Source organism: Sapajus apella, unplaced genomic scaffold, assembly GCF_009761245.1.
Source record: "Sapajus apella isolate SASKATOON/1434 unplaced genomic scaffold, GSC_monkey_1.0 scaffold2, whole genome shotgun sequence".
Lineage (NCBI taxonomy): Eukaryota > Metazoa > Chordata > Mammalia > Primates > Cebidae > Sapajus > Sapajus apella.
In genome coordinates, this window is record NW_022436942.1 from 80175324 (window position 1) to 80200329 (window position 25006).

General features: G+C 46.5%; 2 protein-coding genes across 9 annotated transcripts in view; both read left to right on the top strand.

Annotated features, from left to right (window-relative positions):
• PSMD9 (proteasome 26S subunit, non-ATPase 9) overlaps positions 1-528 on the top strand; it is a 30076-nt gene extending 29548 nt beyond the window's left edge. Inside the window, exon 6 of the mRNA XM_032242436.1 lies at positions 177-528. Within this exon, the coding sequence (XP_032098327.1) occupies positions 177-204 (28 nt within the window). The 3' untranslated portion in view covers positions 205-528. The remainder of the gene's footprint in view (positions 1-176) is intronic.
• Positions 529-2702: 2174 nt separating this feature from the next.
• The window catches only part of WDR66 (WD repeat domain 66), an 85050-nt gene continuing 62746 nt past the window's right edge, over positions 2703-25006 (top strand). For 2 of the 8 annotated variants that reach the window (XM_032242447.1, XM_032242456.1), the window contains exons 1-6: positions 2870-3116; positions 5367-5776; positions 7139-7477; positions 14137-14277; positions 17320-17429; positions 24891-25002. In XM_032242447.1, coding sequence (XP_032098338.1) covers positions 3077-3116; positions 5367-5776; positions 7139-7477; positions 14137-14277; positions 17320-17429; positions 24891-25002 — 1152 coding nt within the window. In that variant the 5' untranslated portion in view covers positions 2870-3076. The other 6 variants (XM_032242470.1, XM_032242477.1, XM_032242480.1 and 3 more) reach the window with 6 other exon arrangements.

A 25006-nucleotide genomic window follows, 5' to 3' on the forward strand; every position in this document is an offset into this window, starting at 1 on the left:
GCGGTGAGCTGAGATCGCGCCATTGCACTCCAGCCTGGGTAACAAGAGCGAAACTCCGTCTCAAAAAAAAAAAAAAAAAGAAAAGAACATGGGTGAAAAGGTCAGAAGGGCTCAGCCTCTGACCTTCCTGAAAGGAGCCTCCAAACTTATGCCATTCCTTTTCTTCTCTCTTCCAGCTGCAACATTATTCCTCTGCAAAGATGATTGTCCCTGGGAACAGTTATGGAAGGCATCTTCCCTTGCTCTGAACTTGGGTCTAGGGATTTCCTCATTGTCTTCTCTCCCTGAAGCGTAAGGATCTGGAAGAGGCTTGTATCCTGAACTTTCGGATGCTGGCGCCCACTAGTGTTACCTCTCTGGGTTAAGGCATTCTTAAACACTTGTGCTTGGCATCTTCTGCAGATTAGGCCATGGCCCTAAATGGGAATTCTCCGGATTGTGGGCAAGTAGGTGGAAGTTATTCTGGCAGATGCTGATCTGATTATTATCATTATTTTTAATAAACAGAGTTTTACAGTGCTGATATGACCCTGTTGTCACCCCAACTGAATTTCTTTTGAACTCCCTAAACCAAAGCTCGGATGGGGTCAGAACAGCTTCATGGAAAGTTGAGCAAAACAAGCCAGCAATTGCGAAGTCAGGCTTTGACCAACACATTTCTTTGCACTGAGGCCTTGCTGCTGTGGATACGGAAATTGCTAAGTAGTTCTGTGCTTCCTCAGCGGCTGGGCCGTTCAGACCACAGGAGCTCCGTTTGGCGAACGGGAAAGCCTGGAGGTAGTCCAGTGTGGTGGCGTGTCAGCTCCTCCTAGGATCCCACCAGAGGGCAGCAAGCTCCTTTCACTTTGCTAATAAAAGCCTCTACGTTTTTGTGTGTTTTTGTTTTTTGGAGACAGCGTCTTGCTTTGTCACCCAGGCTGGAGTGCAGTGTCATGATCAATATTCACTGAAGTCTTGACCAGCTGGGCACTGCCTCAGCCACCCACATATCTGGGACCACACGTGTGTACCACCATGCATAGCTAATTTATTTTTTGTGGAGACAAGGTCTCCCTGTGTTGATCAGTTGGTCTCAAACTCCCAGGCTCAAGCAATCCTCCTGCATTGGCCTCCTGTGTTGGGATAACAGGCGTGAGCCACTGTGCTCAGCCCACTTCTAGTTTGACTTTTTACAATTAAACCTCCTGGCTATGCCCTGAGATCAGTACTAATTTGTAAACTGCTGAGGTGTGGATAGGAACGGGTAGTGCTGGCAGATCAGACCTCTTGAAAATGCTTATTCTTCCTCCCGTTTTGTCTTTTTCTTTTTTTTTTGAGACTGAGTTTTGCTCTTGTTGCCCAGGCTGGAGTGCAATGGCATGATCTCAGCTCACTGCAACCTTCGCCCCTGGTTCAAGGGATTCTTCTGCCTCAGCCTCCCGAGTAGCTGGGATTACAGGTGGCTGCCACCAAGCCAGGCTAATTTTTTTGTACTTTTAGTAGAGATGGGGTTTTACCATGTTGGCCAGGCTGGTCTCGAACTCCAGACCTCAGGCGATCCACCCGCCCTGGCCTCCCAAAGTGCTGGGATTACAGACGTGAGTCACCGCGCCCAGCCTTGTCTCTTTTAGGATGGTAATATGAGTCCCAGTGATTCCTGCCAATGCTTTGAATTTCCTCTTCTCCATGATATCACAGTGTTTATTTCCCCAGTTCTTGCATACCACTTTCTGTTTCAGCAGTTCTGCCAGGTAACCCTGTGTTCCTTGGGAATGGTTTTGCTGCAGTTGGATACAGATACCAGCTCGCCTTAATGGGATCAGTATTGCTGCGTGCTTCCAGCCACTGGTTCTCATGCTCAATTCCAAAACCCTCCTATTGGGCAAATTCCCTCAAACTGTATTTGACCCAACAGCCACACACGTATTCCCCTCTGGTAGCTGCAGACATGCTGTGTTTACCAATGTTTGCTGTTTAAATTGCATGTTCTAATTCCAAGTATTTTCCAGTCTCTGTTTATAAGTCTCAGACTATAATAAACACAGCTTGCCTCAGTTTATCCTTTTTTATTTTGAGATGTATGCATATTAATCAAATTACCATCACTGGGGCATAGCAGTGGGGGCGGGGAGAATTATTCACATTCTCCTAAAAGGAAAGCAGCAAAGAGCCTTTTGTCTCAGTGGCTATGGCTGGTTTCCCGCAGGGTTCCCAGTGGAAACCCGTGTGGTCACCTGTTGCCATCTTCCATAGGAGAGTCACTTTGACGTGGAATGATCCTAATAGATTTAGCCAGACTGGTTTTACAGAAACGCTCTGTGCTGAGAACTGGAAACGATTGCACCCTATGTCATATCTGCCTCCACCAGCTGGGACTGTCTGCAACACGCGGTGCCCAGTGAGGAGGCAGGCAGGACAGTTCTGTGCTGCATCCACGAGACCTGGAAATTCTGTTTGCTTTTGGAAAAAGAGTATTGTATCCGAGTTCATACTTCTCCACCCCATCTTGCCAAGGCTGCGGAAAGTAAAAATTGGCAGTATTGGTGGCTGCAGCGGGGACGGGACCATGGGAAAACGGGGATCGCGAGAGCGGAGGAAGGAAAGCGAGGAAAGCCGATGCCGCCAGCAACCGGCAGGGGGCGCGCCGGCCACGCTCGCGACCGCTTCCTGGGCCCGTGACCACCGCCCCGCCCTGTCGCTTTTGGGCCCGTCGCTTCCGGCGGCAGCGGTTGCCATGGGGACGGAGCTTTGGTGGCAACCAGAACTAGGGAGCTGGTGGAGAAGGTAGCGACTGCTGGAAGGAGGCCCGGGAGGTGGCTGAGGGGTCCAGGCAGCGGGACGACCCCGGCCTTTTGAGGACTGGGGTGGGTTCTCTCTGTAAGTCTGGGGCGAAGGCCACGGATCCTTGGCGGGGGTCCCCGGCCTGGCGAGGTCTGGCGCCCCTTGGGGGGCGCTCACCCGACCTGGGCCTTGTGGGGGTGGCCCCGAGGAGACCTGAGTTGGAGGCAGAGGCCGCACCTGGGCTTTAGTCCTCCTGCAGAGTCACGGACCTGGCACCCTTGCCCCAAACCCTTGTGGCTCGAACCCGGCCTTCGAGATGCGCCGGCAAAGTTGGGCTCAGTCAGAAGAGGCTGGTGGTGAGAGTCCTCGACTTGAATCACAGCAGTAATTTTTCAGCTAGAGAAACTAAGTGCCAGAGAGATCTCTTTCTTACTAGCAGTGTCATCTTGAGTAAGTCACTTCACCTCTCAGAGCCTCAAACTCATTCATTCATTATCATTATTGTTATTTTTATTTACTTATTTATTTTTGAGACAGTCTGTCTCTGTCGCCCGGCCGGAGTGCAGTCATGCGATCTCGGCTCACTGCAACCTCCGCCTCCCAGGTTCAAATGATCCTCCTGCCTCAGCCTCCCGAGTAGCTGGGACTACAGGCGGCATCATCACGCCCAGCTAATTTTTGTATTTTTAGTAGAGACGGGGTTTCACTATGTTGGCCAGGATGGTCTCCATCTCTTGACCTCGTGATCCACCCGCTTCGGCCTCCCAAAGTGCTGGGAGTTACAGGTGTGAAGCACTGTGCCCAGCCTCATTATTTAATTACATTTTTTTTTTCTAGAGATGAATTTGAGGAGCTGATACATTTAGTGCTAACAAATTAAGAAATAGAAATACATTTTCTACCCTGTGCTCTTTGGGACTTTATTTTCAAAGAGTTGAGTTCTTTTATTCTAATGTCAACGAAAATGTAGAGATTTTTTTCCTCTGGGTCCAACTCTTTAGGCATGAAGTATCCATCCTTGTTTTCCTAGTTAGATCTCTTGTTATAAGGAATAACTGAGAGATATGTCCAAAGGCTTTCAAACTGTTCGTTTCTTTGCACATTCGGGTTGGTTTTCTCTCAAATAATAACAATTGCTACAATTTTTTCAAGCTGTATGTGCCAGAACTGTTTTGAACATTTTATATATGTTAGCTCTTCTTTACAACCACCGTATAATTTAGGATTATTCTTTTTATTTTGTCCGTGAGAAAATGTGGACTATGAAGAGTGAAGTGACTTGCCCAACGTCACAGAGCAAGTGCTCGGTGGAAATGGGATTCAGTGCTAGGACGCTGACAGCGAGGCCCACACTTTTAACCACAAGGCTGCCGTGCTTCTTCTTGTAGTCCTGTTTCTAGAATTGTCAATATGTGGATTATGCATTTTGCTGCCTGTGGGAATATGAATATATTTGAAATGAGTTAGAAGCCTCCAAGGATTTTATTCCTAGAAAGTGGAGAGGCCCTGGATCAATATTTTTAAGATCTGGGCCACAAATACATACACTGTAAGATTTCCCGGCCAGGCACGATGGCTCACTCCTGTAATCCCAGCATTTTGGGAGGCCAAGGCGGGCGGATCACTTGAGGTCAGGAGTTCAAGATCAGCCTGGCCAACTTGGTGAAACTCCGTCTCCACTGAAAAAATACAAAAATTAGCCCGGTGTGATGGCACATGCCTGTAATCCCAGCTACTCGGGAGGCTGAGGCAGGAGAATCGATTGAACATGGGAGATGGAGGTTGCAGCGAGCCAAGATCGCACCACTGCACTCCAGCCTGGGCAACAGAGTGAGACCATCTCAAAAAAAAAAAAAAAAAAAAGATTTCCCACAAATATAACATTCTTTTTTTTTTTTGAGTCGGAGTCTCGCTTTGTCACCCAGGCTGGAGTGCTCTGGTGTGATCGCCACTCACTGCAACCTCTGCCTCCCAGGTTCAAGCAATTCTTCTGTCTTAGCCTCCCGAGAGGCTGGGATTATAGGCGCCTGCCACCATGCCTGGCTAATTTTTTGTATTTGTAGTAGGGATGGAGTTTCACCATGTTGGCCAGGCTGGTCTCAATCTCCTGACCTCAAGTGATCCTCCTGCCTCATTACAGATGTCAGCCACCACATCTGGCCAGAAATATGACATTCTTTTTTTTTTTTTTTTTTTTTTTTTTTTTTTTGAGACGGAGTTTCGCTCTTGTTACCCAGGCTGGAGTGCAATGGCGCGATCTCGGCTCACCGCAACCTCCGCCTCCCGGGTTCATGCAATCCTCCTGCCTTAGCCTCCACAGGCGCCCACCACCACGCCTGGCTAATTTTTGTATTTTTAGTAGAGACAAGGTTTCATCATGTAGGCCAGGCTGGTCTCGAACTCCTGACCTCAGGTGATCCATCTGCTTTGGCCTAGTGCTGGGATTATAGGCGTGAGCCACCGTGCCTGGCCAGAAACGTGACATTCTTTTTATTCCTGTGGAAAGGGACCAGAGCCAGTTGTGCACATTTCATAGGTTAGCACACTAGGAAATGGAAATGGAAAGCCGAGGAGCTTGCTGGTTATTGTGGTCAAAATCTCTCCAGAGGAAACTCTACAGAGAAGGATGTCAGATGCAGAGGAGGCCCCCAGAGAATCGACAGGACAAAATGGAGAAACAGAAATGAAAGAAGAGGGGGAACCTAATCCAAATCATAAAGAAGTAGAAAATCCACAAGAGGAATTGAAAGATGACACATTAGCGTGGAGAGAGTCTCAGGAGGAGGAGAGGAAAAAGGGTGAGGAGGAAGGGGAGGAGGAGGAGGAAGAGGAGGGGGAGGAGGACAAAGAGATTGCCATGGAAGAAACTCAGGAAAAAGCTGGAGAAGCCCAGGAGGAGGAGGCTTCAGGAATACAGAAAGAAACCACAGTGGAGCCCCAAGAAATGAAAAAATCCATGACCAGTTTGGAGACACAGATTACTGATTCCCAGTCAATCACATCAGGAATTTTCCCAGTAAGTAATCATCTTAATTCATTCATAATCATTAATTGAATGCTTAGTATAGGCCAGACTATGGGAACACAAAATCAAATAAGATACAATCCTTTTTTTTTTTTTTTTTTTGAGACAAGGTCTCATTCTGTTGCCCAGGCTGGAGTGCAATGGTGCAATCTTGGCTCACTGCAACCTCTGCCTCCTGAGTTCAAGCGATTCTCCTGCCCCAGCCTTCTGAGTAGCTGAGATCACAGGCATTCACCACCACGCCCAGCTATTTTTTTTGTATTTTTAGCAGAGATGGGGTTTCACCCATCTTGGCCAGGCTGTTCTCAAACTCCTGACCTCAGGTGATCCACCCGCCGTGGCCTCCCAAAGTCCTGGGAGCCACTGCTCCCGGACATAATCCATTCTTTTAAGGAGCTCTAAGGTGTATAGGGAGGCAGAGCCATGAGTGCAGTGATTGAAAGATATACAGGAGATGAAGCAGGGCCTCTTAACCCACTTTGGAGGATGGCCAGGGAAAGCTTCCTGGAGGAGGTGTGTACCACAGCTGAAGTGTGCTCCTCTCAGAATGGAGTCAGTATGATAATAGGAGTGTAGGTTTCCTACAGACTGCTCCCAGCAGGAGAACTCAGCTGTGGCCTAAGAATAGGTCACTCTCTGTGAGTAGTCAGCCTTCTGGAGACCAATAGTGCCACTTAGAAGAATGATTTTGCCATTGTGGGTCTGCTGGTAGGCCAAGAATAAACTTGAGCACACCCATATTTGTCTTTCCTTGCCTTTGCCTTTGCCTTGTCTTTTTCCCTCTCCCTCTCTTTTCCCTCTCCTCTCCTCTATTTTCCCTCTCCCCTCCCCTCTCTTTTTCCTCTCCCCTCCCCTCCTCTTCCCTCCTCTCTCCTCTCCCCTCCTCTCATCCCTCCTTCCTACCCTGGGTCTCACTTTGTCACCTAGGCTGAAGTGCAATGGCATTGATCTCTCACAAGCAGCCTCAACCTCCCAGGCTCAAGTGATCCTCCCGCCTCAGCCTCCTGAGTAGCTGGAACTACAGGCATGCACCACCACGCCCAGCTAATGTTGTTCATTTCCGGTAGAGATAAGGTGTCACTATGTTGGCCAGGCTGGTCTTGAACTCCTGGGCTCAAGTGATCCTTCCCCCTTGGCCTCCCAAAGTGCTGGGATTACAGGCGTACACCACTGCACCCTATCTCGTTTTGTTTTTTAAGTAAAAATGTTCCAGGCTCTTTTAAAAAACATTTCGTAATTCCAAGGTGAAGCTAACACTAAGACTGGCTGATTAGGAATAGAAAAGGGAAATAAAAGGTGAAGGTAGCAGCACATACCGTATGTGGAATCATGATCTTTTATTTCTTTTTAAAGACAACCCAAAGAGGTAGCGAGTTAAAGCCTTCCTTACAGTCAGAGGATTCAGAAGCAGATGAATTTCTTGATTTGGATCAAATCAGTCCTGAGGAACAACAGATAAGTTCCCCTGAAAGGCAGCCCTCAGGAGAGCTTGAGGAGGACACCAACCAGAGGCCCCAGGATGAACTGGGACGAGAAAGAAGGGAGTTGGAGCCAGAAAAGAAAGAGGAGGGACAAGAAAGGAGCGTATCCTCTACCCAGTCCATAGCAGGGATCTCCAGGGACTCACTGGTGTCCACCACCACAGAGGACGTTTTGTTTCAAAAGGATAAAAGTGCCCCGGTGTATCCCTTGGTAAGTAGAATGGTTTTACACCTCCCCCAGCGCTTTGAGAGTATTGTGCAATAGGGAATTTTATGCATCTGGGGGAAAATAAAACCACCAGAAGGATACTTTTAAAACTACTAATAGACTTTGTGTCTTTTTTTTTTTTTTAAGATGGAGTCTTGGTCTGTTGCCCAGGCTGGAGTGCACTGGCACGATCTTGGCTGGTTCACTGCAGTCTCTACCTCCTGGGTTCAAGCGATTCTTGTGCCTCAGCCTCCCGAGTAACTGGGATTATAGGCATGAGCCACCATACCTGGCTAATTTTTGTATTTTTAGTAGAGATGGGGGTCTTGCCGTGTTGGCCAGGTTAGTCTTGAACCCCTTACATCAGGTGATCCACCTGCTTTGACCTCCCAAAGTGCTGGCATTACAGGCATGAGCCACTGGGCCCAGCCTAGACTTCTGTCTTTTAAAGTTAAGAGCTCCGACTGGAACATGTGTGACTGAACATGAACTTGAGAGCTGCATCTGGGTTCAATCGTGTTGTTCAGCAGGAGGAAATTCCGGACATAGTTTGTCTGTTGCATAGGGTGCTATTTTGTGTGGGAGATTCAGACTCCACCCGCCCTCTCCCCAGCTTCCTCTCCCTCTTCTTCCCCCCACTTTCCCTTATCTCTCCTCCCCTCCAGTCTCCTCTCCTTTTTCTCTTTCAGTTGTAAAATTCTTCCCTTATGCCACAATTCCACCCCTTTCCCTTCTTGCCCCACCTCTTCTGCCTTGATATCTTTCCATGCCCCCCAAACCATCCATTCTAAGAGGGTCCCAGAGTGGAAGGTAATGGAGGAGTGAAAGCCGCCGTGAAAAGCCCCAGGCAGTCCAGAGGACTCTGCCTTTGCCACTGCTGAAAATATTCCAGGGAGGCACCATCTGCGAGGAATAAAAATATTATCATTTACCAAGAGAAGGAAAAGGAGGGGTTTTTTCCTTCTTCCTCCATCTGCTACTTTCTGAAAATTGTTTCCTAGGATTCATCCTTCCTGTAACTTCATGCCTTTGGAAGATGTGGAAGTGACTGAATGGATATCAAACACTTAATGTAGCTCCTAACACACAGTGGGTACTCAGTAAGTGTCCGCAACTGTGTGGCAATGGCGATGATGGAGGCAAGGTGTCTGGAGGGAAATGTAGACACTGAAAACCTCCTTTCTGCAGATTGGGCTTCATGTGAGCCTAGTGTCACAGCTTCTCTCCCATCACATGCAACTGTCCAGTCTGAGAAAAGAATACTTGAGCTTTAGGGCCCACAGAGACTCTTGTCTTGTTTAGCCAGCAAACATAAATCAGGTACTATCTCTAAGGAGAAGGTGGATTCCTTGTGTCACGGGCCAGCTTTCTCGACAAGAGCCAATCCCCAGGTTTGGGTCTCTGTTAGCCTTTGTCTCATTGCAGAACCAAAATTTTTATAGACTGTCTCCCTTTGCAAATTACTTGAGCTCTTTTTTTTTTTTTTTTTTTTTTTTTGGGACGGAGTTTCACTCTTGTTACCCAGGCTGGAGTGCAATGGCGCGATCTCGGCTCACCGCAACCTCCGCCTCCTGGGTTCAGGCTATTCTCCTGCCTCAGCCTCCCGAATATCTGGGACTACAGGCATGTATCACCACACCCAGCTAATTTTATTTATTTACTTTTTTTTTTTTGGAGATGGAGCCTCGCTCTGTCGCCCAGGCTGGAGTTCAGTGGCGCGATCTTGGCTCACAGCAACCTCCACCCCGGGTTCAAGCAATTCTCCTGCCTCAGCCTCCTGAGTAGCTGAGATTACAGGTGCCCACCACCACGCCCGGCTAATTTTTGTATTTTTAGTAGAGATGGGGTTTCACCATGTTGGCCAGGATGGTCTGGATCTCTTGACCTCGTTATGCACCCACCTTGGCCTCCCAAAGTGCTGGGATTACAGATGTGAGCCACTGCGCCTGGACTAATTTTAAAAATCTTTTGTAGAGATGGGGTCTTACTATGTCCCTCATGCTGGTCTTGAACTCCTAAGCTCAAGCAATCCTCCTGCCTTGGCTTCCCAAAGTGTTGAGATTATAGGTGTGAGCTACCTGGCCTCTATTTTTTTCTTTTTGTTAAAACTATTCAGTGTTGGCCAGGTGTGGAGGCTCATACCTGTAATCCCAGCACTTTGGGAAGCTGAGGTAGGTGCATCACCTGAGATCAGAAGTTCAAGACCAGCCTGGCCAACATGGTAAAACCCTGTCTTTACTAAAAATACAAAAATTAGCTGGGCGTGATGGCAGGTACTGTAATCCCGGCCACTTGGGAGGCTGAGGAAGGAGAATTGCTTGAACCTGGGAGATGGAGGTTGTAGTGAGCCAAGATTGCAACATTGTACTCCAGCTTGGGCAATAGAGTGAGACCATCTCAAAAAAACAACGACAAAAAACTATTCAGTGTTAGTTGTAAAAAATTCAGACAACTTATACATGTTTGAAGGCAAAGATTCTTCTTTCTGCACACCCCCACCCCAATCTCATTTCCCTGAGTAAATTCTCACTTTCCTGCCACAGATTTTTTTTTTTTTTTTTTTTTTTAAAGTTTCACTCTTGTTGCCCAGGCTGGAATGCAGTGGTATGATCTTGGCTCACCGCAACCTCTGCCTCCCAGGTTCAAGCGATTCTCCTGCCTCAGCCTCCTGAGTAGCTGGGATCACAGGCATGCGCCACCATGCCCAGCTAACTTTTGTATTTTTGTAGAGACAGGGTTTCACCATGTAAGCCAGGCTGGTCTCGAGCTCCTGACCTCAGGTGATCCACCCACCTCAGCCTCCCAAAGTGCTGGGATTACAGGCATGATCCACCGTGCCCAGCCCACTTCCTCTTTTCAAATGTAACTCTTCCCCTCTCTGTGGCCATTTATGTTGCTTCTAATTTCTTGCACACAAGGTCCTACAATAAACACGCTCCTCCATCTCTCCTGTGTCCACAGCATCCTCCTTTTCCTTTGGGGTCCCCTGCCTTAGTCCTAAGGCCTGTAATAGCTCTCAGGGCTCACTATCAATAGACATGACTGTGGATTCCACCTCCAGCCAGGAAATAAGGCAATCGTGTATTTATGAGCATGAATCTTATGAATATCAAATAAGTGAAATCTGGTTTTGACAGTAAAGTTTTGTTTTCCAGATTAATATGTTTTAGAAAAAGATTGATGTAAGTGGTGGCTGTCTGCGTAATCATCTGTCATGCATGTTAAAACTGGTGTAAAACACGCTGATTAATACTATTTGATTTCTGTAATTGTGAACACTGCTCGAGTGGGGTCGTTCCATTACCACTCAGTGAAGTCAGCCTCATGGTGACCCGGGAAGAGCTGTTATGGCTGAAGACAGGAGTCCTTTTAGGAATGTTCTCTTTTTATAACTAATTCGTTAAATGGCAAAATGAATTTCCAGGAAGATGATCCTTTTAGGATTAGCAAGTTTCCAAAAGAACAATTTCATTTGAATAAATCAGCTTTTAAGAAAAAGCCAAATATTAAATAATTCTGTTCCTAGAAGTTGCAGCTTGAGACAATTATGATTCCATAATTCTACCACTCATACCCACACAATAAGAGATCTAAATATAAATATAAATTATAGGGAATGAGCAGATGGAAACAGGAGAGGACGGGGAATGAAGAATGTAGGAGAGAGAAATTGGCCACATTACCTGCTATGTCTGTCTTGGGGAGAAGTAATTTAACTTTATAAGTATTGTTCAAAGATAAGAAAGGAAACTTACCAGATTTTGTTTCTATATTCCAATTTAATTCACTGATTCTTAGCAACTCATCACTTAATCATCACTTTCAGCACTCTACTGCATTTGATTACTTGGCCCTAGTTAACTTTTTTAATAGACTTTTTTTTTTTTTTTTTTTGGATAGGGTCTTGCTATGTTGCCCAGGTTGGAGTGCAGCAGCAGGATCTTGGTTCACTGCAACCTCTGCCTCCTAGGCTCAGTCGATCCTCCTGCTTTAGCTTCCTGAGTACCTGGGATTACAGGTGCACACCACCATGCCTGACTAATTTTTGTATATTTTTTAGAGATGGGGTTTCACCATGTTGCCCAGGCTGGTCTTGAACTGCTGGGATCAAGCAATCCACCCACCTTGGTCTCCCAAAGTTCTGGGATTACAGACATGAGCCATTGCGCCCAGCCTAGGTTTTATTTTTGAGCAGTTTTAGGTTTATAGAAAAATTGAGCTGAATGTACACAGGGCGCCCATATATTTCTCTGCACATCCCTCCTCTCCCAGGGTTCCCTTTTATTCACATCCTGCATGAGTGTGGTCATCTGTTATCACTGATGAGCCAATACTGGTCCCTTATTATTAACCTAAGTCCATAGTGTACATTGGGGGTCACTCTGTGTCATGCTTCTTATGGACATGGACAAATGTACCCTGACATGTACCCACCATTCTAGTATCAAACAAAGAGATTCATGCCATGAAGCTCCCTGTCCTCCACCTATCCGTCCCCCTCTTCCTCCCCTGAGCCCTGGCAACCACTGATTTTTTTTTTGAAACAGGGTCTCGCTCTGTCACCAGGCTGTAGTACAAAGGCACAATCTTGGCTCACTACAACCTCCACCTCCTGGGTTCAAGCAATTCTCCTGCCTCAGCCTCCCAAGTAGCTGGGATTACAGGCACATGCCACCGTGCCTGGCTAATTTTTTCTATTTTTAGTACAGACAGGGTTTCACCATGTTGGCCAGGCTGGTCTCGAACTCTTTAGCTCAGGTGATCCACCTGCCTCAGCCTCCCAAAGTGCTGGGATTACCCTGGCCCCACTGATCTTTTTATTGTCGCCATAGTTTTGCCTTTTCTAGAACGTCATAGAGTTGGAATCATGTAATATGCAGCCCTTTCAGATTGGCTTCATTCACTTAGCAACATGCATGTAAGTTTCCTCCATAGCTTTTTGTGGCTTCATAGCCCTTTTTTTTTCTTGTTGAATAATATTGCATTGTCTGGATGTGTCACAGTTGGTTTATTCTTAATTTTAAAAAAATACTTTGAACACAGAGGCCGGGCGCGGTGGCTCAAGCCTGTAATCCCAGCACTTTGGGAGGCCGAGGCAGGTGGATCACGAGGTCAAGAGATCGAGACCATCCTGGTCAACACGGTGAAACCCCGTCTCTACTAAAACACTACAAAAAATCAGCTGGGCATGGTGGCGCGTGCCTGTAATCCCAGCTACTCAGGAGGCTGAGGCAGGAGAATTGCCTGAACCCAGGAGGCGGAGGTTGCGGTGAGCCGAGATGCGCCATTGCACTCCAGCCTGGGTAACAAGAGCGAAACTCCGTCTCAAAAAAAAAAAAAAAAAAATACTTTGAACACAAAACAAGTACATAAGTGAACTAGTATTGAAGTAAAATCCATAGTCAGACTTATAGTACTTATAATTTTTCATTTCATAAAATTTTAATTTTGGATTTATTCCAGGCAATACAGAATTTTCAATTCTTCTAAGAAGATTTTGTCTCCTGGGCAACAGAGCGAGACTCCATCTCAAAAAAAATAAATAAATAAAGAGAAAAAAGAAAAGAAAATCCTCAACAATACATACAAATAACTTCCTATTCTTTCACTCCCCAGGACCTAGACTTTGTTCAGTATCAGACACACAGAGAGCACCTAAGTCATGAAATTCCATTTATTTAAAAGCATGTAGAGTAGACAAGTGACAGTGAAGTCATTGCCTAACTTTATAAGACAGGCAAATAGGCTGGGAGCCCTGTCTCTCGCCTGTAATCCCAGCACTTTGGGAGGCCAAGGTGGGTAGATCACCCGAGGTTGAAAGTTCTAGATCAGTCTGGCCAACGTGGTGAAACCACATCTCTATTAAAAATATAAAAATTAGCCAGGTGTCGTGGCACACACCTATCCTCCCAGCTACTCAAGAGGCTGAGGCTGGAGAATTGCTTGAACCTGGGAGGCGGAGGTTGCAGTGAGGTGAGATGGCGCTGCTACACTGCCACCTGGCAATAGAGCGAGACTCCATCTCAAAAAAAAAAAAAAAAGAAAGGCAATTGATTATTCAGCCTGGGCATTTGGTCTCTATGTACTACTTATACTGGAAGGATAAAGGATGAAGAGACAAAAGTAGACCAGTAGTTGCCAAGGGCTATGAGCAGCAGTAATGGGAAGTAACTTTTTTTTTGAGATGGAGTTTCGTTCTTGTTGCCCAAGCTGGAGTGCAATGGTGCGATCTTGGCTCACCACCACATTTGCCTCCCAGGTTCAAGCGATTCTCCTGCCTCAATGTCCCAAGTAGCTGTGCCACCACACCTGACTAATTTTTGTGTTTTTAGTAGAGATGGGGTTTCACCATGTTGGCCAGTTTGGTCTCGAACTCCTGACCTCAGGTGATCTGCCCACCTTGACCTCCCAGATTTGCCAAATGTGGACTTTCAGATATGTGAAATTATATAATACGCAGCCTTTTGTGACTGGCTTCTTTCAGTTAGCATCACATTTTCAAGGTTCATCCATGTTTTGGAATGATGTTGAGGACCTTCTTAAAGTGATTGCTCTTCGCTGGACTGTTGATGTGAAATTCTTCCCCTCCAGCAAGTTCCTGGAGTCCCGGCTCTGGGCTGAACACGCTGTAATGTCTTGCTGGTTTTGCCCTTGTCTTCCAGACCTTGACCTGGTCATTTGGATGGAACAGTTCTCTTCCTGTTTACTATGTTCGAGAGGAAAAGCAGAGAGTTCTTCTGTATGTTTGCGCTCACACTGTGATCATCTACAACGTATTCAGGAATCATCAGTACCACCTTCAGGTATGCAGGGATTTTCTTTTCTTTCTTTCTCTCTCTCTCTCTATCTTTCTCTCTCTCTTTCTCTTTTCTTTCGAGACGGAGTCTCACTCTGTCGCTCAGGCTGGAGTACAGTGGCTCGATCTCAGCTCACTGCAACCTCTGCCTCCCAGGTTCAAGTGATTCTTCTGCCTCAGCCTCTGGAGTAGCCGGGACTACAGGTGCGCAACACCACGCCTGGCTAATTATTTTTAGTAGAGATGGGATTTCACCATATTGGCCAGGCTGGTCTCGAACTCCCTATCTCGTGATCTACCTGCCTTGGCCTCCCACAGTGCTGGGATTACAGGTGTGAGCCATCGCATCCAGCCACAGGGATTTTCTTAACTGTAGGTAGGGAGTTTTCTTTAACACGTGTGTGGTATTTTGTTTTGTATCTCAAGGGCTGACTTCATTCTATCACTGTGGTATTTTCTCACTCTCCTTGGCAGCTAAAGCCAATCCTGTCTTTAGAAACACGTTATTGTTTATTGCCTCTCTGTTTCTAATCAGAGTGAACTTACAAAACAGCAGTTGATATTAATTTTATAGTTATAAGAATTTAAAACATGTATTTTTTACATTTCTGCAAAATGTGGACAGCTTAGATCATGTCTCCACAGATGTAACACAAAGGGCAGCTGTTCAGCAGGGATGCAGCCTCACACGCACTTAGGCATCTCTCTAGTTTTCAAAGAGCTTTCATCTTATAACTGTACCGAGAAGTGGGTGTTAATTTTACAGAAGAAGAAACTGAGGCTAAGAGTGATTTCAGTGACTTGCCCAAGCCTGTACTAGTAAATGATGACTCTACATCCCCTGACTTGAAAGTGTTAAGTAGGTCAGTTGTCCTTTTACCACTCCTTCCTTTCAGCAACTTTGCTCATTTCACCCCTCTCTGAGCCTCCTCTGCTTGTCCTTCAAGCCTGCCCTCCTCACAGTACTCAGCTTCCTTCATTCCTGAAATTTGGGACCCATTTCATTTTCTTTTTTCTTTTCTTTTTTTTTTTTTTTTTTTTTTTTTTGTGAGATGGAGTCCTGCCCTGTTGCCCAGGCTGGAGTGCAATGGCACAATCTCGGCTCACTGCAATCTCTGACTCCTTGGTTTAAGCAATTCTCTTGCCTCAGCCTCCCCAGTAACTAGGACTACAGGCGACCGCCATAACGTCTGGCTAATTTTTTTGTATTTTTAGTAGAGACGGAGTTTCTGCATGTTAGCCAGGCTGATCTCGAACTCTGACCTCAGGTGATCTGCCTGCCTCAGCCTCCCAAAATGCTGGGGTTACAGGCGTGAACCACCGCGCCTGGCCCTGTTTCATTTTCATCATTTACCTTTCCAAGCATCCTATTCCTTGGTGTCTGACTTTCCACCCATTGACCTGGCAAATGGTTCCATGTCACCCTTTCAGTTGACATGTGTTGCTACAGGAGCGTCCTTAGTGATGCCTAGATTAAAATCACCACGAAGTATTTACCAAGGGCGCAGTCCATACTCAATGTTATGCCGGGGACTCAAGACGTCTGGGTGCAACTTCAGGAATTCACTCTCTAGAAGTCCAGAAATACACAGGCAGAAATCAGCAGGCAGCTCCCCTTGGAGCTTCATTGAATGTGTGGCAGTGAGCATAGTGGTCATGGCAGATAGGGAAGGGAGAGATTGCTGTGGATGGGCTCGGATAGTCAGGATGAGTAGGATGCTCAGACGTGCTGGGCTGGAGGGAGGCAGGGGTCCAGCCTCCCTAGGGCCAGAGGGCTGGGAGTGGCCTTAACCATCCATTATTTGTTCCACAAATAGTTGTCATAGCCGCTGTGTTTCAGAGTATAGGTCTGTAGTAATGAACAAAATAGATGTATTCCCTACTCTCATGGAGCTTCCAGTCCAGTATGGAGAGAGACATTCAATAAGTGAACACATAAATGATTACAAATTGTAACCAGTGCTTGAAAGAAGATGTGAAAACACTCGAAGAGAAAAATGAGGGTAAGAGAAGACTTAACATTAGATTGGGTGGGCAGGGATGGAAGAGGAGCTGTTTCTGCTGAGACTTGGAGGATAAGAATGAGCCAGCTGAAGACAGTCTGGGGAAGAACATTCCAAACAGAGAGAGCAACAAGTGTTCAGGCCATGTGTGTGGGGCTGGGAAGGAAGGCTGGTGTGGCTGGCGCACAATGAGGGCGAGAGAAGAAGGAAGGAAGAGGGGCCGTTTCCCAGCAGGGGGCGCTGCCGTTTGTGTTTCCAGAAGATTCCTCTCTTGTGGGCATGAAAGGATTGTAAAAAGTTAAGAGTGTAAGCAGAGGCCAAGTATGGTGGCTCATGCCTGTAATTTCAGCCAGGGCAGAGGAGGCCGAGGTGGGTGAGTTGCTTGAGTCCAGGAGTTTGAGGCCAGCCTGGGCAACATAGCAAGACCCTTGTCTCTACAAAAAATTTAAAAATTAACTGAGGATGGTGGCATGTGCCTGTAGTCCCAGCTATTTGGGAGGCTGAGGTTGGAGGATTGCTTGAGCCCAGGAGGTCAAAGCTGCAGTAAGCCAAGATTGTGTCAGTAAACTCCAATCTGGGTGACAGAGTGAGACCCTGTCTCAAACAAAAAGAGTGGAAGTATAGAGACCAGGAGATGTGTCAGTAAAAAAAAGTGGGAACTTTTTGCCCCAGAGCTGCTCAGAGCCCTGAAGTGAGCAGTGCTCTAGAGAGAAGAGGCTGGCAGCATGACTCAGAGTGGCTGGGGGCAGGTGAGGTCCCAGATATTTATTCTCCACTTGGGTTGGGAGTTGCTACATGCCTTGACCTTGAGGAGCCGCTGTTCACATGGGGAGCTTATCTTTCAGGTGTTTGGAGGGAGAGAAAGTTTGAAAATCACCCAGTAGGAGGTGGAGAAACCCCCGGAAGGCCATTGGGAACGGAATTTCCAGCCAGATGAGTGTTGAAAGGAGCTCAGATCTGTCTGTGGGGCCCCAGTCTTCACTGATGGTGGCTGAGGCTGGGCTGCATCTTGGATATTTCAAAGCGTTTTCTCTCCATTTCCATAGGGCCACGCCAATATTATCTCCTGCATCTGCATCAGTGAAGACAGGCGGTGGATCGCCACAGCAGACAAAGGGCCAGACTGCCTGGTCATTATATGGGACTCCTTCACAGGGTAGGCTTTGTGTAGTCACTTCTTTTTTCCCCTAATTTCTGTACAGTGTCTGCCATTGTGACTAAGCAAAGAATGAGTAATGCCAATGCCTAGAAATAGGATTTGTTGGTGTTCCACAGTAGACCAGCCTTATGCTGACTTGCACTAACCCAACTCACACAAGCTCAAAGCATAACCCAGATGGCAAATCTGTCATTTACAGTGAGAAACATTACTTGCACAAGGACAGATTTTCTAGTGGCTGGTCAGGCTGCCTCTTCTGGGCCGTTCTTAATGGTCACTACCAAGTGTTCCTGTCGATCCCTGGTCCCTGTTCCATACGTTTCTTGTTGAATACGTTCGATCTGCTTGCCTACCGTGGTTTTCAGTATGGTAATGCTGGAAGGCTTCCCAAAGCTGCTGTTTCTCTGCAGTGCCTCTCTAATTCTAACAACCCACCATTGCCTCTTTCCTTTTTTTTTTTTTTTTTTTTTTGAGACGAAGTCTCACTCTGTCACCCAGGCTGGAGTGCAGTGGTGCAATCTCGGCTCACCGTGACCTCCACCTCCCGGGTCCAAGCGATTCTCCTGCCTCAGCCTCCCGAGTAGCTGGGACTACAGGCGCCTGCCACCACGCCCGGCTAATTTTTTGTATTTTTAGTAGAGGGGGGGCTTCCCAGTGTTATCAGGATGGTCTCGATCTCCTGACCTCGTGATCCACCTGCCTCGGCCTCCCAAAGTGCTGGAACTACAGGCGTGAGCCACTGCACCTGGACGCCTTTTTTCCTTTATCGTACACTCGGGGTCTCCCTCCACTGCCCACGCTGGAGTGCAGTGGCGCAATCATAGCTCACTGCAGCCAGGAACTCCCAGGATCAAGCGAGTCTCCTGCCTTGGCCTCTTGAGTAGCTGGAACCACAGGCGCATGCATCCACACCTGGCTGACTGGTTTTTTTGTAGAAGTGAGGTCTTGCTATGTTGCCTTGGCGGGTCTTGAACTCCTGGCCTCAAGAGATCCTCCCGTCTTGGCCCCTCAAAGCACTAGGATTGCAATCATGAACCACCTCACCTCACCTCTTTTTAAATAATTTATTTTATTATATTTTTGTAGAGATGGGGTCTAGTGTTGTTTCCCAGGCTGGCCTTGAACTCCTGGGCTCAAGCCATCCTCTTGCTTAGCCTCCCAAAGTGCTGGGATTACGAGTGTGAGCCACTGCACCCAGTCTCTCTCTCTCTTTTTTGATTAACAGACTTTTATTTTTAGAACAGTTTTAGATTTACAGAAGAATTGGGAAGATAGTACTCAAGATTCCCGTATACCCCACACCCAGGTTCCCACATTAGTTAATCTTACATTAGTAGGATCAATTTGCTATAATTCGTGAACCAATATTGACACATTATTATTAACAAGCATCCAGGAGACCGCATTTGATTGAGGTGTGATGTCTCCTTAGGCTCGTCTTGGCTCTGGCAGTTTCTCAGACTTTCCTTGTTTTTGATGACTTTGACAGTTTTGAGGAATACAGGTCAGGGATTTGGTAGAGTGTCCATCTATTGGACTGTGTCTGATGTTTTTCTCAAGTTAGCCTACAAGCCTTTGGACACACTCTGGTGTCTAAGAAAAGAGTTACAGTGGCCTTCTTAACCTGGGGTAATAAGGCATGCTTGCTTTGATCTAGAAACCAGGCTAGGTGAGGGGAGGTGGACAACCATAGGCTCTCTGGCACTGGAGCCAGGTCCAGAAGGCTGGGGTTCTTACCCTCCTGGTATCTGCTTCTGTAACTCACTCTCCTCCTTCCCTGGCTGGAGGCAGACTGGATGGAGGGCTTCTCTGGTATCAAGGTGGTCATCTTTTATTGCCTTTCTTCCTAACTCATAACATTCAGCTTTTCTGGTCTCTTTTCTGTTAGCGCATCAGACAAGGAATGGTGGAATTTCCATGGGCTGGAGCAGTGCTGCTCAAAGTGTGGCCTGCAGGCGGAGCTGATCAGTCAGCCGGTCCTGGGCTATGTTGAACAGAAAGTACAGAAAATGAGAGGGGGCCTTTGGAACTTTTATAGCAATTTGTTCTTGCTATGATATTTTTGTTTTGTAAAAGTATTTGATCTGGGCTAGGTGCAGTGGCTCCTGCACTTGGGAACCTCCCAGCACTTTGGGAGGCTGAGGCAGGAGGATCACTTGAGGCCAGGTGTCTGAGAGCAGCCTGGGCAACATAGTGAGATTCTGTCTCTACAAAAAGTAAAGATTTAGCCATGTGTAGTGGTGTGTGCCTGTCATCCCAGCTACTTGGGAGGCTGAGGCGGGAGGATGGCTTGAGCTTAGGTGTTTGAGGCTGCAGTGAGCCATTATTGTGCTGTTGCACTCCTGCCAGGGTGACAGAGCGAAACCCTGTCTCAAGAAAAAAAATATGTGTTGGCCCACAATGGAATAAAAATGTCTTTCGCCACAGATAGTTTGTGTAGTGCTGGGCAAGAAGATGCCTAGGCAGTTGGGGGACACTGTGGTGCTGAGCATGCCACTTTGTGTGACAGCTGTCAAGCAGAAGGCCAGCTTATCTGTCGAGGACATTGGGATTGGGCTGAAGTTTGGACTGTGGGGTTGTGACGTGGTGTGATCGATAGGACTGCAGTAGGGTTCCCCCAAATGAAGGGAAGGAACTGTAGGGTTCAGGGCAGGCCTGGTGGGAACAGAAAGCACGAGCCTGCAGCAGGTGGGTGGGTGGGAGGAACGTGGCGATGCGTGTCCGGCCATGCTGGCCAGGTAGGAATAAGAACAGGGAATGTGGCTGGTGGTGGCTTGCCTGGGTAGGAGAATTGAAAGGGGAGAGGGGAAGGGGCCCTGGGGACTTCCGGGTGACATGAAAGAGCAGGTGGCAAGAGGAAAGCGTGAGTGTGGGCTCTGCCATCCTCCTGGGCTTCTGTGCCCACTTGGCCATGGTCTGCTGTGTGACTTGGAGGCCCAGAGAAGAAAGTGACTTTCCCATTTGTGAAAAAATAATAATGACACCTACTGTTTTTTACTTTCCTTGGGCTACTGTAACAAATTACCTCGAATGACATGGCTTAAAATAAGAGGAATGTACTCTCTTGCAGTTCTGGAGGCCAGAAGTCTGAAACCAAGGTGTCGGCAGAGTTGGCTGCTTCTGGGGGCTGTGAGGGAGAATCTGTCCCAGGCCTCTCCCCTCACTTCTGGTGGCTACGGGCGACCCTTGGTATCCTTGGCTTGTGGACGCATCCGCCCAGTCTCTGCCTCTATCTTCCCATGACATTTCCACCATGCACCCATCTGTGTCTTCTTGAGGACACTGGACATTGGATTTGGGACCCACCCTAGTCCAGTATAACCTCATCTTAACTAACTACATCCACAAAGGCCTTGTGTCCAAATAAGGTCGTATTCTGAGGTTCTGTGTGGACCCGCATTTGGAGGGACCATTACTTACCGATTAGACTCAGTGTGCAGGATGTTGTGAGGTTCGCTAGAGCACAGTACCCGGCCCATGATAGAGGATCCTAGATGGGTTTTCTTTCTTAACTCCTGGCTTAGAGGCAGAGAGCAGTCAGATTCACTGACAAGATTGTTTGGGCCTGGTTAGTTGGGTGCGTGGGTGGGGAGGGGGAAGAGTTCAAGGAGTGAGTCCAGATGCATGAGGAGGTTAGGAAGAAGTTATGTTTGAATGTTCTAGAGTGGGGGACACAGGAACTGCTCTCCCACATGTGACCAGTGACCTCCAGGGGGTCACATTGCCCAACCCCGATCTTCATCTGACTTGACTTCTCTGTGGCATCTGACACTTCATTTCCTGTGTCTTCTCTGATTTCACACAAAGACCTACAATAGATGGCCTTTGTGTCTGGCATCTTTCACTTAGCCTCGTGCTTGAAGGTTCATCTGTGGTGTGGCACATGTTGCTTCTGTGGCAGAATCACATTACATTGTATGGATAGACCAAACAACGTATGGTCTTTCATCTGGTTTTTTGTTTTTGTTTTTTTGAGAAAAGGTCTCGCTCTATTACCCAGGCTGGAGTGCAGTGGTGTGATCACGGCTCACTGCAGCCTTCACCTCTGGGGCTCAAGTGAATCCTCCCGCCTCAGCCTCCTTAGTAGGTGGGACCTACATGCCACTAAGCCTGGCTAATTTTTTTTTTTTTTTCGTGAGACAGGGTCCTGCTATGTTGCCTGAGCTGGTCTTGAACTCCTAGGCACAAGTGATCCTTCTGTCTTCGCGTCCCAAAGTTCTGGAATGACAAGTGTTAGCCACTGTGCCCAGCCTCATCTGTTATTGTTGTTGTTGTTGTTATTATTATTATTGAGACAGGGTCTTACTCGGTTGCCCAGGTTGAAGTGCAGTGGCACAATCTCGGCTCACTGCACCTTCTACCTCTTGGGCTCAGATGATCCTCCCATCTCAGCCTCCCAAGTAGCTGAGACCACGGGTACACACTACCACATCCAGCTGATGTTTTTGTATATTTTTTTAGAGATGGGGTTTTACCATGTTACTCAGGCTGGTCTCGAATTCCTGGGCCCAAGTGATCCACCCAACTTGACCTCCCAAAGTGCCAGGGTTACAGGCATGAGGCACCACAGCTCGCTCATCTGTTTAATTTATATAAAAAAATTTTTTAGTACATTTTAATATAAAACTGTTAAATTTAATGAAAACCAGGCCAGGTGCAGTGGCTCATGCCTGTAATCCCAGCACTTTGGGAGGCTGAGGTTGGTGGATCACATTAGGTCAGGAGTTCCAGCCAATGTGGTAAAACCCAGTCTCTACAAAAATACAAAAAAATTAGTCAGGTGTGGTGGCGCATGTCTGTAATCCCAGCTACTCGGGAGACTGAGACAGGAGAATCGCTTAAGCCCAGGAGGCAGAAGTTGCAGTGAGCCAAGATCATGCCATTGCACTCCAGCTTGGGTGACAGAGCGAGACTTCATCTCAAAAAAAAATTTTTTTTTAAATGAAAACCAATACATTTTCATGGAAAGCACTGGCTACCATCTCCAATCCTAGTTTTCTTTCTAGAGGTAATCAATTTGGTATATTTCCTTCTAAAACATTTGCTATTGTTTTAAACACGTATATATGGATAGCTTCATGTTGTTTTTCTCCACATCGTTAGTGCGATCTTTTCCCAAACATAAATCTAATTGGGTTGCCACCCTGATTAAAACCCTTTAGAGACTGCCCGTTGTCAAATCAGCTTATGCTGCAGGGAATATGCACCCTGCATTAAGGCTGTGCAGACGCTTCCCCCAGAAAGTGAAATGCCTGCTGCCTGCACGCATAGCCATCTGCAGTTGCTACATGGTCTCAGCTGCGAGTAATGGCACATCCAACTTAACCACAGGGAAAGCTGTTATCTCATGCTGTAGGAAATCTGCAGTCAGCCGACTGGAGGGTGGGAGTCCTTCAGGTGTGTCTTGTCTCTGAAGCCTTTGCTGACCGACACCTTCACCAGACAGAGCTGCCCCTTTATGATGTTGATCCACTGTATTTTTCTCATTTGTGAAACTCTCTATTAGACACAAAGCAAGGTGAGGGCAGTGATTTTTTTTTTTTAATAAAAATTACACAGTAAAGCATATCTGTCATTAATAATGCAAATGCTATGTTAATATGAGTTTTACGATAACCCAAGTGATTACTTTGGGACCCAGAAAAGATTATTCAGAGGCCGTTTTGGTTTTCGAATTAATATTCATTTTATTAGTCATAAATTAAAAACCGTAGTTCTTCCTCCAGTTTTTCGCTCAACTTAAAAATCTTATTCTATTTATAAATCCAGCATATTCTTGCAATCACCTTTAAGGAGGGTTTGATAATGTTTGGCCCCACTTACAAATTTTGTTATTAACTCCTTTTAAACATTTTAAACTGCATTTTGAAATTTAAGATATTCAGTTTCATTAAGTTTTTTAGCAGTCTGATTAACAAACAAATCCTTCATGGTACTTAAGTAATTACTGCAAATCTAGTAAATTAGACATAAATATGGTAAGTCTTAAGTTCTCTTAAGTGTTCTAATATTGTTTATAAACCTAATATGATTTCAATTTAACATCACAAGTTTAAATAAACTATATATTTTAAATTAACATCACAAATGTAATCTGTTGGCAACGCTGGTATGTCAAATTCACTTAAACATTACAAATTCCTAAAAAATGAACAAATTCTCTTATCACAAATATGTTAATAATGCAGGTCTGACTGACTTTATCTTCTCTATATTCAACTCCAAGTATCTCCAGGGATAAGACACATTTTCTCACTAAGGACTTCATTGTGTTATTTTCAATATTTTGGGATTGCCTTCCCAGGTGAATTGTTGGGGCCACTTCTCAGTGGGATGAAGTTTCTCAAGTGACAGAGAACCACAGAAGTCCTCAGCTGGGACACAGACTGGATGCCAGCCAGTTGGGATCCTGGTGTGACATACAGAGATACTGAGGCCTGTTTATCTTCACTGTGGCTAGGACTCCATAACCAAAAAAAAAAAAAAAAAAAGAACCGTGCAGGCTGAGTTCCTGGTTTAAGTCTTGCTACCATCCATTTTTCATTTTAGTGGGAGTCAGTGGACCTCCCCGACCCAAATATTACAACTTCCATCTTCGCTTCCACTGCTTCTGCATGCTTTGGCTCCCTTAGATACTTACATTTCATCTAAGTCTGTGTATTTCAAGGCTTTGTCAGAATTATACAGCACTAAGGTCTTGTCAATAACACAGTACGGAAGTACAAGAGCAAAAAATAACAGTTCCTCCTCACCCAAACCCCATCTCCAGAGGAACCATTGCTTACAGTTTGGACTCTATTCCTCCAGAATTTTTCTCACACACACACACACACACACACACACACACACACACACGCACGCGCACACACACACACACAATCAATTAGGATGATGCTATTGTTTTGCAATTTGCTTTTTTCACAAATTTGAGTCATTTTCCCGATGTACCTCATTCTTTCTGAAGGCAGCAGAATTTTTATTTTTATTTCATTTATTTATTTATTTATTTATTTAGAGATGGAGTTTTGCTCTTATTGTCCAGGCTAGAGTGCAACAGCGCAATCTTGGCTCACTGCAACCTCTGCCTCTCAGGTTCAAGTGATATTCCTACCTCAGCTTCCCAAGTAGCTGGGATTACAGGTGCCTGCCACCACACCCAGCTAATTTTTTGTATTTTCAGTAGAGACGGGATTTCACCATGTTGGCCAGGCTGGTCTCGAACTCCTGACCTTAGATGATCCACTCACCTTGGCCTCCCAAAGTGCTGTGATTACAGGCATGAGCCACCACTCCTGGCTGATTCATTCCCTTTTATGGCTCAAAAATATTCCACTATATGGATAGACCACATTTCGTGATGTTTTGGGAGGTTTGAGCTGAGCTCAGACCTGCCCTGGGCCTCTCTGGGAAGCCAGGGAGACCTCAGCAGGTGTCGTCCCTCCCCGTCCTGTTTTGCAGTATTCCTGTGCACACGATATTTGACAGCTGCCCTGAAGGGAATGGTATCAGGGCAATGGCCATGGCCCACGATGCCAAGTATCTGGCAACCATCTCAGATGCTGAAGTCCAGGTAA